General features: G+C 33.5%; 1 protein-coding gene across 2 annotated transcripts in view; it reads left to right on the top strand.

Moving 5' to 3' along the window:
* The window catches only part of LOC111612776 (72 kDa inositol polyphosphate 5-phosphatase-like), a 31279-nt gene that overhangs the window by 11972 nt on the left and 5638 nt on the right, over nt 1–13669 (top strand). For both annotated transcript variants that reach the window (XM_023354028.1, XM_023354027.1), the window contains exons 2-7: nt 5977–7077; nt 7154–7274; nt 7348–7445; nt 7519–7643; nt 10839–10958; nt 11040–11144. In XM_023354028.1, the coding sequence (XP_023209796.1) occupies nt 6002–7077; nt 7154–7274; nt 7348–7445; nt 7519–7643; nt 10839–10958; nt 11040–11144 (1645 nt within the window). In that variant the 5' untranslated portion in view covers nt 5977–6001. The remainder of the gene's footprint in view (nt 1–5976; nt 7078–7153; nt 7275–7347; nt 7446–7518; nt 7644–10838; nt 10959–11039; nt 11145–13669) is intronic.

Genomic DNA, 13669 nt, shown 5'->3' with positions numbered 1-13669 from the left:
TTTCTGTTGATCAGTTCTGGCTTTTTCTGTTTGATGGTATCACTCAATTTGTCCAGTTGATGGCAGTACACTTCCAAATCAATTGTGGAATTGTCTGGTAGAAGCTTGAAAAAAAAAAACAATTTCCTTAAAATCCCACCAGAGAGCATCACTTTTTTTTTGATGAATATCGGTTTTTGAAGTGCTTTGAGCCTGCTCATCTCTTCTATTCCAAGTATCACTTGCATTTGACATTGTTATAAACATTCCATTTTTTGTTGCCAGTTAGTGATTTGCTTCAAAAATGGATCATTTTCTTTATGTTTGAGAAGCAAATTACAGATGTCAATGTGACTGAGTAAATCTTTTTCCTTAAGAATATGTGGAACCCATATATCAAGCTTTGAAATGAAACCAAGTCATTTCAAGTGATTATAAGTGGTTGAACTCAACAAATTTAATCTCTTAGCAATTTCTTGTGTTGTTATTTGGCAGTTTGCTTCAATCAATACCTTTTTGTCTTCATCGGCTTCAACTGGATTTCCAGAATATCGTGCATCTTCAATATCAAAATTGCCAGAACAAAATTTTGTGAACTAGTTTTGGCACTGTTGTTCTGTCAACACATCTTTTCCATATATGTCTCTCAATTTTTTTCTTGTTTAAACAGCAGATAATAAAAAATCAAAATATGCTGAAAATTCTGCTTTCGATTTTCCATATTTGATGGGACACCAAAAAAAAGAAACAATTGCACAGAATCAAACAAAATTTTTTACAAATAAGCCTTGATGTCAGCTGTCAAAATATACAGCGACAATACAATTTAGAATGAAATAGGCAGGTAAAAGTACAACTAATTCCTCTGGTGGTAAAAAAACAAAATTACTTTCTGAGCAACCCAATAATCAGAAATTTCTGAGTGTGGATCACCTGCATTACTGATGGCTTATGTGACTTAGCATAAGTTGGTAGGCTATTGTAAAAACACAAGAGCTTCACATAGCTTAAGGTCACTAGTAATGCATTATTGTTTAAAGAATTGCAACGCGATGTCGGTATGATAGTGCCTTGCACATCACATGCAAATCAGTGATATACATAACAATGCACACAAAAAACAGAAAAAGCTGAACAAGTGTGAGGCCCTGGACTGGGATGAAAAACATTCTTTTCACCATATATCCAACCAAAAACAAATCTTGATCTTTGCGATTAATTAAAATTAAGGAAATTAAATTATTAAGGAAAAAGGGAAAAATAAAATTATTTTAATATTAAAACTACACTGTAAAAAAGGAGAAAAATTAGTAAATTCTTTATAAGACAAGATGAACAAAAAAGAAAATGTTAGTTAATTAAGGTACTGTACAAGGTTTGTTCAACATCCAATGAAAGACTGTCAAATTGTATATATAAACCATTGTCTTTTTGGGGAACTGATATAGTCCAGTTTTACCTGGTAACAGATAGAGACCAATCTGGGACCAAGAAAGGGATTAATAACTAATAGAGTAACGATATGAGAGACCACAAGATATTTAAGCCCAGGTCACAAGGACACTCAGTTCTTTGCCATGACATTCCACAAGGCTATCCTTGTGGAATGCCATACTGGAGTCCCTTGCTGGAGTGTTTCCTACAAGGTTCCATCTTTGTCCTTTGCCAGTGTATCCTCCGAAAGTTATAGACCTTCGTTGAGAGAAACTTCAGAAATTCCGATCTGCATTCACTGGATATCGTTTCCTGTTTGAGAACTGGTCTTAAAATGAAACATCCAGTCGGCGACAGGAAACCACACTTGTCGCTGAACTTTTCTCTTCTTCTTTTGAAGACTACATGCTGAAATCTACAGGGACTTCAACCCTTTATGACAGTAGTACTTTTATTGTAAGTTAATTATCTAATAAATGGGTTGTGTTGTTTGTAAACGTGGCATCAGTCTCTGACTCGACCACTCCCGCATGTTATTGACTGTTACCGCTCGGCAGTCCAGACATCAATAGAGATGATAACAATATATCTCTTATAATCCTTTTTTTTTTTTTGGTTTTCATTTTTTTCTCTCCCTGGCAGTCTCACACAAGAACAAATATTAAATTTTATTCATGTTTTAGATTCAAAGTGTTCAAGAACTGTATAACAATCCTTTTCTCTTTTGTGGATGGAGAAGTAGTGTATGGACACTGTGCATTGCTATCTTTGTAAAGATGGATACCTCCAGTTGGGAATGCAAATCCTTCTGCTGACAATTTTTAACTACTGCAACAATGGCAGATGGAATTAATATAGTTAAATCCTCCTTTGCTTTAGGAATGAACTTTGGGTCACACTTAGTGTTGCCACCTTTTCAAAATCACTGACCCAGATTGCAGGTCAGGTTCGTTCAAACAGAAGTTCCTGATGCTTGCACAATGTCATTTTACAATGCAAAGAATAACGTGCATGCCGGTTCTAAATCAGTTATAGTTAGGGACTTGCATAGGAGTAACGTAAGTAACCCTAAATTAAGAAAGAACAGGTACATATGACTTAACTCTATTGGATATTGGAGACGCGTACAATTGTACATGCAAACAAAAAAAAAAAAGGTCAACAGGTTGTGCACGTCAGTGTAAACAGACTAACATGGCAGAATTACAGATGAGTTTCAGTGAGTGTGAGTTCTTTTGCTGTTGAAATAGTGTAAATTTGTAAAAAATATTTGCAAGAACTTTGTTTTATCATAATTTCACAATTTCTATGAAATTCCCAGACAAAATTAATAGTTCACCTGAACAGAGTCAATTCCTGGACTGTCCAGGTGAAAACTGGATGAGTGGTAACACTAGTCACACTGTAGTAAATAATAAATTGTTTCTGGAACTACTTCACCTGAGTTCTGTAATTGTGGTATGGCACATTGACTGGAGATTTGCATTTGTGTATTCTATAATAACCAATAGAACTTTATCAAGCTGTTCATTATTCATGTTTACCTTATGGTAATTTATATAGCCTAATATTTAAGTTTGATGTGCCTGTTTTCTGTTTCATTCAGTGGTTGACTGCTTGTCGTTTTCTTTTAATGAAGAGCAGAAAAGTGTTATTGTGCCATCCCTTGCTGCCCAGTGTGACTACATCTCTGGTGAACAAAAAAGAAAATGTTAGTTAATTAAGGTACTTCCTTGGAAGCGGTGGAAGCGCCGCTTCCCTTGTACAGTATTTTCTAAAATATAAATAATATTGTGTGATTATTTTCAAATTTTAACATACTTTGAATTAATTAAAATTAATATTTTATTATAACCACATTATGTATCTTATTACAAATTTCTATACTATATGCGAAAAAAACGATAAGATTGCTATTGTATATTCGAATATCAGTGGCAGAATGGAAGCACTGTATTGTCAGCTTCCACAATGAAAATATCTGAATGGCTTGTCTGAATGGTGTAAAGCAGCCAGATTACACGCATGTGCTTTACAGAGCATCCACCTCACATGGTTTAGCTGGTGAAAGCTACACACTAAAGTATCGTATAATGCTTCCAATGATTCTATTTAGGACCGGTTCTGGGCTGTTAGCCACCTGTGTGCTAGATATTTCCCCATTATGTGAATCATGAGTAGATTTATAAGTTAACCCAACTGATAGGAGTTTACTGGTATGTTTTTACGATAGTTCTGTATAGTTGACAGGAGTTTAAAAAAATCCATTAAAATATTTGATATATTTATTCTGCTCACCCATCTTGTATTACTTACAGATTTCAATGTTAAACTAGTGATATTACGATGTAGTATGTCCTATCTATAAGGGGATGCAGAAAAAAAGTGTGCACAATTCTTGTACAATGCTAAAAAAAAATGAACTGTTACTTTGGCAGCATCATTATCAAATTTAATGAATGAGATGCACAAAGTACTAAAAAGTTCTAGAATTTATTTTCCTTAAATTTACAATTTATGTATCTGTGTCATAAAGATTTGTCTTTCCATTTCTTTCCCAAGACTAAAAATATTCAAGTACAAAGTAACCGGTTTCAACATATTTCTACTTAAAAAGTAGTTAAATAATTAGGCCTAAGAGATTAGGGAATTAGGGACATAAATGAAACCCTGCTGAAAGAGCCAGAATTTTACTTAAACAACTTAACTGAACTAATCTCTAGCTAATTTCTTCGTAATATTAGATGTAAGAAAGACAGAAATTTTTCTACTTCAATGAGAGTGACTGAAAAGTTGTAAATTTTGGAAATTTCCATGGACACCTGGTCCTAAAACGAATTAGTTAGAAAACAAATGATGGACAATCTATTAAGTTTAACATATGTAGATTTTTACAGCTATGCTGAGAAACGTTTAAAATTTACACCCTGTCGTGTCCTTTGAGGTATACTAGTGATGCGACAAAGAAAGAATTTCACATTGACCAGTATTGGCACTCTTCGGATTTGGCAGCCAGCTTGCATGCACTGCACACCTACCAGGACTGTCTCCGATTCCATCCATTAGCCACTCGTAGGGAGCTATAAGGAAGTTTTTATAATTTTATTTTTAATTTTAGCCTTTATATCGTGGCTAGTGATTCAGAATGTAATTGTGATATTAAAAATACATTTAGTGAAGTCTACGGTTTTTTTCTGGCTTATCGAACAAACAAATACGAATGGACTCTAGATGATCACTGACGTGCAATTAACTGATTGCCCATGGAAGTTGGCTTCTTACAGAAACACAGCTTCCCTAACATCAAATGTCATTGCACGTCACTGATATATATATACTGTATACACACACACACATGTAAATCAATTTGGGAAAAATGCAAGAAGAGTTTTTTTAACTAGAGATAGGGTAAACAACTTTTATTTTTTCAAAATATTGAATGTCATGTGAGTAAAATCTATTTTCACATATGATGAAATAAAAGTATGATTTTTAACATATTTAGAATTAAATATGAGACATCCTGAAAATGCAGTAAATTCTTTACTTAGTGTCATCAATAGGTTTTTGGAAACTTCAATTTTAAGTGAAATGACATATAATGAAACCATTTTATCAAAGGCTAAATACTGATAATATAAACAAAATGTAATTTGGTTAATGTTCTAATTGGATTGTGTTTGCAATCTCTAGCATTTATTTTTCTTGTAATGTTATAACAAAATGATATTAAGTGAGATTACTATATGTAGACATTAGCAATCAAATTTAAGCTGAATGACTAATAGCTATACACTTAACATTGCAAAGGCACCAATTTGCTGCTCTAACAGACATTGAATCAAATTCGAATCAGATTATAAATTTACATGGGTGATTTGACTTGTATTGGGCTTCCTGCCTCACCATATGGCCAGCTCAGTGGGCATAAAAAACCCCATCACAGTAGAATGACTAAAAAAAAAGAAAGGCAATGATAATCACAATAATTATACTATTTTAGTAATAGAAGAATAACTAAAAATCTAACTAGGATGTCTGAACTGTAAAAACTGATAAAACAACAAAAGATTTTAATGCTTTTAAGTTCAAGCTGATGGTTGTATTTTTTAATATTAAAATAATTAATTTTGTATCAGAAGATGGGTTCTTGCCAAAAGCTAACCTTTAAAATGCAGCCTTTTTATTACCACATCTAATGTTTTCATCAGTTATTGACCTGAATTGATTTTGAACTTCTTGAACTTGCCAAAAGCACTTAGATAAACTATTGCTTATTTGAGCAGTATTTTTCTTCTTTTTGTGCCTTTTTGGAATTTTCTTGCAATAATTCATCAAAATTAAATCAAAATCAACTTCTTAATTTTGCATAGTTTAAGATAGTTTCTTTGTAAAGTCATCTGATGTGACTTTTTTCAATTAAAATTTTCTTACTTATTTTAGATATAAAAACTTCAGATAGTAAATTTTGTTTTGTTTTTTTTCTAAATGTATATTTTCCTATATTTAGAATAATTTGACTTTTTAAAAATTTATTTTTAATGTGAATAATAATTTTTTCAGAAAAAGTATGTGAAAAAATGTAGAAATGATTGATTGTGATAATGAAGATAATTCAAAAGATGATGCACTAGAGATTATTGTTAATGATGATAAAATAAATGTTAATTGTAATGAAGTTAGTAAAAACACATTTATTAAAATAGAAAGTTCTGAAAATTTATCCACGGAATGCAATAATGAAGAATGCATACAGCAGCATCTAAATTACAAATCGGAAAATATGAAAAATAATGTAAACAGTTATGAACATAAAGAAAGTAATTTAGATAAAAACGTAGCAAATATCCAAATTTGCAATGATTTGTTTTCAAATGTAAAATATCCTGAATCTCCTATGCAAAATCAAAATGAATTAGAGTCTTTAAATAATTGTAAAAATTTTAATCTTTGTAAAAATAATATTTACGATGGTCAGATTTCAAATTCCATGCAATCGTTAATAAATAAATCCTGTCTGAATGAGAAATCAGAAAATAGTACTAGTAATGAATCATCCCAAGAGGAAACAAATAGTGAAACAGCATTTAGTATAGAGAGTGATTGCATAATTGAAACAGTCGGCAATTTTACTAGCAATGATTGCTCTGGAATTCAGAGTGCTTTTGGCATGGTACAGACAGAATCGGCCGTGACAAATACTCTAAATCAAGTCAGTCGCAGACTCAGTCTAGTTTGCGAATCTGCATTTACTGAAGGATCATCTGCAGAATTATGTGACAATGGTGAAACTTATATATATTCTACTTCTCCGCATTTAAATCCTGTTACTCTTAATAATAGTGTTACGAGTTTAAATTCGGCTGTGTTAAGTAGGTTACAACATTCTTTGCCACATACTAATTCTGTACCAAATAACCTTTCACTCTGTCATGTTGGAAAGAAGAATTTGTCACCTATTGTTCCAAAAACACTACCTCCTCCTTTAGAGAAGAATTTCAGCAGTGTGAATCTGAGGACTACGTATCGCTGTGATTCGGATAGTGAAATTAACAGTCTGAAGAAAATAGGATTTCTAAAAACTCAAAAATCTTCATTAGATAATCTTTCAACTTCTAGTCTAAGTATTCTTCCTCCAATTTCTACCAAAGATGCAAGAAAAAAGTATGTTTTATTATATTTAGAATTTTAATTGTTTAAAATTTGATATTTATTCTTTATTATTTGATTTATATTTCAGAAGTTATATGGTCGGTAGTGTACGTGCATTCGGTTCGCTTCTGGGTACAGAAGAGTTGTCTCGATATTTTCCAGATAATAAAATTAAAATATTTATTGGCACCTGGAATATGAATAGTCAAGTAATTTGTCAAATATAAAACTTAAATAATATCTTCTGTTTACAGAATTATAAGGTTGTTGTTACATTTTTAGAGTTCTCCTAAGGATATAAATGATTTCCTTTTACCTGAGAAAATTCATTCTGTGCCAGATATATATGCAATAGGTGTCCAGGAAGGAATGCAAGATAAGTATGTAATGTTTTTGTAATTACAGTACTTTCAACTGTGTTAATTTTTCTACAAGTTTTACTCAATTTAACAGAAAGGAGTGGGAAATTTTAATGCAGACATCCATAGGACCTTCTCATGTTCTCTTCCATTCGGCATCTCTTGGAGTTTTGTATTTGGCTATATTTCTAAGAAGGGATCTTATATGGTTTTGTTCAGGTGAAATGAAAGATATTTTTATATTTTTGTTGATTTTATAATACAGGGGATTCCAAAAAGAAGCTACCATTTTAAATTATTGTAATTATGTTAATTATTATCCAAGAACATTATAATGTACATGAAAACATTAGAAAACTGTCCAAATTTAACAAATGTCCATTCCAATTTCTCAATGTGTGCATGCAGCTTGTGACACATGGCACACATCCAGCTGACACTTGTATTCTTCCAACACTCACTGAATCCTCCTGCAGTGGCCACAGTTCAACATTTCTATATTTCCTGCAGAATACTCATGCTCCGCAGTGATGAGTGGTTCTGACTTTGTAAAATGTAGAACACAAAATGCCTTCTCTATTGTGGAATTGCCATTTTCATTTACGGTGCTTCGTAGAGATAGTAGGCTAGATGAGACGATGTTTGAATGCATATGGGAAATGATACATAACTGTTTATCAAATACTCAGATAATAATTACAGTAATTTAATTACAGTAAAATGGTAGCATTCATTTTGGAAGATCCTATATTTTTGGACTTCTAGTGAATAATATTTTTTATACAACAACTTAAATATTTAAGGAATTTTATACTTGACATTAATGATTAAATTTTTTAATTAATATATTTATTTTTGATGTGATATATATAGACTATAAATCTTTTTTAAAAATTAAGTAGGAAAAACTTGGAAACTATTAAAAATTATACGTTGTTGATGATATAAATTTTGATCTTTAAAATACAGTGGTACCTCGACATACGAGTGTTTTGAGATACGAGCCGCCGAGTGAGCAATATTTTACTTTGAGATGAGAGCAAGATTTGAGATATGAGGAATCACACACTACACTGCTGCACACGACCCCAACATGCAAAGCGCATGTTGGTGTCGTGTGCAGCGTCTAATGGTTTCTCCCATCTCAGACTAGACCTCAGTCTGTGTGCTTGTTTCCCTCGTTTTCAAAGCATTTTTGATAAGTTGGATTCGCGTTTTTTGCTTTTTGTACATTTACAAAACATTATCACATTTATTTTTATAACCATGGATCCAAAGATGATGATGATGTCTATTGAATTAAAGTGTGAAATCATAGAAAAACATGAGCAAGGTGTGCGAGTAATTGACTTGGCGAGGATGTACGGGCATAGCACATCAATGATATGTACTGTGCTTAAACAGAAGGAGTTGATAAAGGGTATAACACCAGCTAAGGGCATTACAATAATTCCTAAGCTCCGGACCTCTCTCCATGAAAAGATGGAGAAACTACTGATGGTGTGGGTGACAGAGAAGCAGCTTCAAGAAGGAACCTCAACACAAAGCATCATATGTGAGAAGGCATGAGCAATTTACGGTGATTTGCTGAAGCAGATTCCACACACTTCCACAAACGAGGAATCGGAAGACTCCTTTAAAGCCAGTTGGGGCTGGTTTGACAACTTTAGGAAAAGGCCCGGCATTCACTCCGTCGTCAGGCATGGTGAGACAGCAAGTTGGGATGTGAAGGCAGCTGAGGTTTACATCAAAACGCTTTCTGAACTGATAGAAGCCAAAAGATACATCCCCCAGCAAGTCTTCAACTGTGATGAGACAGGGCTTTTCCGGAAAAGGATGCCGAATAGGACTTACATAACGGCAGAGGAGAAGACAATGCCAGGTCACAAACCCATGAAGGATAGATTAACTCTAGCACTTTGCGCCAATGTGAGTGGCGACTGCAAAATCAAGTCTCTGCTAGTATACCATTCGGAAAATCCCAGAGCCTTTAAGTCACATAAGATTTTAAAAGAAAAACTGCAAGTTATGTGGAGGGCAAATCCGAAGGCATGGGTCACTAGGAAATTCTTTGTGGAGTGGATAAACCTGGTGTTTGGCCCTTCTGTTAAAAAATATCTACAGGAAAACAACCTACTCATGCAAGCCCTTCTCGTTCTTGACAATGCCCTGCTCACCCACCAAATCTCGAAGATGATTTACTCGAAGAGTTCAAGTTTATAAAGGTTCTCTACCTACCACCCAACACCACTCCTATCCTGCAGCCCATGGATCAGCAGGTGATTTCTAATTTTAAGAAGTTGTACACCAAGCACATTTTTCGGCGCTGCTTTGAGGTGACGGAGAACACAAACCTTACCCTTCGAGAGTTCTGGAAGGACCACTTTAACATCGTGATATGCCTAAGAATTATTGATCAGGCCTGGCTGGGTGTTACAACGAGGACCTTAACCTCTGCATGGAAGAAGCTGTGGCCTGAGGCTGTAGCTGAAAGGGCCTTCGAAGGATTGGAACCCGAAGTGTCAGTGGTAGAGGAGATTGTTTCTCTGGGAAAATCCATGGGTCTGGAGGTGGATGAGAGAGATGTGAACGAACTCGTCGAGGAACAGTCTCAGGAGCTGACAACCGAGGAGTTACATGATCTACATTCGCAGCAGCATACGGTGGTGCAACGAAAAATTAGTTTTGAAGAGGAGCCAGAGATGGAGGAGGTTATCTCTACAAGAGATATAAAGGAGATCTTGGGAATGTGGGAGAAAGTTGTAGAGTTCGTGGATAAAAATCACCCCAAAAAAGTTGCAACTGGTCGTGCATCGGAGTTGTTAAACGAAACTTGCCTAACTCATTTCCGCAATATCCTGAAAGGGAGGAAGAAACAAACCTCCTTGGACAGTTTTTTTAAACGATCTGCACGTGAAAATTAGCAAAGCGTGACAAAAAAAGCGAAGACCAGTGACGAAAATTAAGCGCTTCTGTAAGCACTTCACTTTTTCTTCTTTTATTATGTTTTTATAGAATATGTATTTGTTATTTATAAATAAATGTTTCTTCTTGTAAATACATTTTTCTTATTCAAAAACACTTAACAAAAACAACTGAGGTGGTGTTTTGGGAGCTGGAACGGATTAATGGCATTTCAATTAATTTCAATGGGGAAAATTGCTTTGAGATACAAGCAATTTGACATACAAGCAAGGTTACGGAACAAATTAAACTCGTATGTTGAGGTACCACTGTATAGAAAAAAATGCATTGAAGTAGAAATATTGTTATAATTTTTACTTTTTAAAAAAATGTTTATTTAATATACTGTGACACTAAATATAAAATTTAAATTTTAGATAATCTACTGTTACCAATGAAAATTTTCTTAACAAATTAATTATTATAAGAACATTTTAAAATTTATTTTAGTTCCGGAAGATGCTTCAATAAACACTCGAGCTGCTTCTATGGTTAAAACAAAGGGAGCAGTTGCCATATGTTTTGTATTTTTTGGCACTTCATTTCTTTTCATCAATTCTCATTTAACAGGTTCCTTTATTTTTTTTACTATTAAAATTACTTTTATGATGATAATAAATTATGCTTAATAGTGTATATATATATTTAAAGCTCACGAAGAAAAACTCAAAGAAAGACTTGCAGATTATAAAAAGATCTGCAATGCCATTGACCTTCCAAAACAGCTACCTTTAAAACCACCGTATCATCATAAAGGTATGATTATTAAAATCACTAATTATTGAATCTATAAAAATTTTAATTTCTCAAATAAGAGTTGAATTTTATGCATTAATACACATTGTAAATAAATAACAAATTATGCATTATTTTGGAAGTTTTCAACTTAATACAGTACAATCTATTCTTTTGTTATAAATTTTTTACTAGTCTTAATAATAAGACTAGTAAAAAATCTATAACAAAATAGTAAGCTTTAACTTTTGCTTTTTATTTTCTTTAAATAATTTGTACACCATACATATTTTATTCCATTATGACAGTCATTCTAAACTAAGAAGATACATAAGCCTTAAAGGAAAGTTTCATCTTGCTCAAACATTAACATAATTGGAATTAACATTTACTGATCTTATAAAGTATGTTATTTTAATAATTTATAGGTCTTAGTGTCATTTTTTTTAAATTAATGAAAACACAATCAATTTTTGAGATATTTTTTCTATGCAAATAGATTCTAAGTTTTATTAAGTGCTTCAACAGAGGCATACTGATTGTTGTTTTCCTTTGATACTACTATAGTACCTTTGATACTAATAATACTTGTAGATTTTCTACAGGGTTCAAATCAGGGCTTAAAACTTGCCCATCTACTAAAGTGATATTCTTATCAAGAAACATTTTAAATACATCAAACTAATGTAACAGCTATCATTATCTTGTTGAAAAACCAATTATCTCCTGCAATCAGGTGTCCTATTGAAAGATTTACCAAGAACTCTTAGAAACATGTTTTTGAATTAAGTCTACTTTTTATAAAGGCCAGATTATTCATTCTCTACAAGAAAATGCCATCCAAATCATATGAACCACTACCATATCTTCCAACCCTTTTAAATATTACAAGGGTCATCTAGAAAGTAACAACCGTTTGGTTTTAATAAATGAAAGAAATATATTTTATTAACAAAAGCATGTCATTTACAAAATTTAAGTTTACTTTATTTCTCTACATAATTGCCATCATTATTTAAGCATTTGTTATATCTGTCCATGAGCTTTAGAATTCCTGTGTCGTAGTAAGCTGCCACCAGTCCTTTAAGCCAGTTGTTTGCTGCATTCTTCACCTTGTCATCACTTCCAAAACATTTCCTGCCCAGGAACTCTTTGAGCTTCATGAAAAGGCTAAAATTGCAAGGAGCAAGGTCTGGACTGTAGGGTGGATGATCAAAAATTTCCATCCAAATCAATCCATCAAGCCTGTGGTTGCAGCAGCAGTGTGAAGGTGGGCATTGTTGTGAAGAAGCACAATACCGCGAGAAAGCATTCCATGCCTACAATTTTGATTACTCGCCATAGTTTTCTTAGGGTGTTACAATATTGATCTGCATTGACTGTAGTGCCTTTTGGCATGAAATCCATCAAGAGAACACCCTTACGATCCCAAAAACTGTCGCCATGAGTTTCTGTGCTGACAGTTTGAATTTTCACAGTTTTTTGGGTGGTGAGGGATGATGGCACTTGGTCTCTAGGGTGAAGTGAGACACCCATGTCTCATCGCCAGTAACAATTTGATCAAGAAAGGCATTTCCATCTATTTGATACTGTGTCAAAAATGTCAGTGCTGCACCCATTCTTGGTGTTCTGTGCTGGTCACTCAATTGCCGAGGAACCCATCGTGCACACATTTTGTTATAGCCAAGACGTTCAGAGACAATTTCACCAAGCAAAGAATGAGGTATGTTAGGGAAAGAAATGTGTAACTTGTCCAAGATTATGCATGTCTTGCATGATTTGTCCTTCTTGATTCTTCAAATCATCTGTGATGAGTGACGGATGTCTGGGTCATGTTTTATCATGCACATTTGTTTGTCCATTGTTAAACAGTTCACACCACTTTCTCACATTTCTTTCATTCATTACTGTGTCACCATACACTTTCTTTAGTTGACAGTAAATTTCTGCAGGTTTCAACTTCCGAGCATTCAAAAATTGAATATCGCCTCTGACCTCACAGTCGGCGGGACTTTGTATCACACTGTTCATTGTTGACAATCACAGAATACACAATAACAACTTGTTCTGACTAGCACTCACACAACACTGAGAAAAGACATCGAGGAAACTATTCGATCTTGGATAGTAGCCCGAGATCAAACTGCGCAGCCGGAATGCACAATAGGTCGTTACTTTCTGGATGACCCTCATATTAATAAACAATACCATCCAGCCCATTGAAATTGAAAAAATTTACTTAAAAGATTAAAATTGGCTAGAAATGTTTACTCCATTCTTCTGACTGGAATATAAATTTTTTTTCATTTATCTATTTGCATCTTTCTAAGTTTTGGTTTTGTCTTCAGTTTTTAACACAATCAGATTTCTTAATTGTCCTCTATAGTTTCCTTAGCAATTTCTCTTTGAATCATTCAAAAGGAAATACATTGTTTCTTCCTGATCTACTACCTTCTGCATAGTCAACTTCTTATTTAATAACATTAAAGGACAAAAAGTGCAGTTCATAAATTTATCTAGCAAATTCTATGATTTTCCTTCAACTA

Source organism: Centruroides sculpturatus, unplaced genomic scaffold (genome assembly GCF_000671375.1).
Source record: "Centruroides sculpturatus isolate CEXI.00-Female unplaced genomic scaffold, Cexi_2.0 scaffold1854, whole genome shotgun sequence".
Lineage (NCBI taxonomy): Eukaryota > Metazoa > Arthropoda > Arachnida > Scorpiones > Buthidae > Centruroides > Centruroides sculpturatus.
Note: the sequence above shows the minus strand (reverse complement) of the source record. Positions and strands in the feature narration are given on the sequence as shown.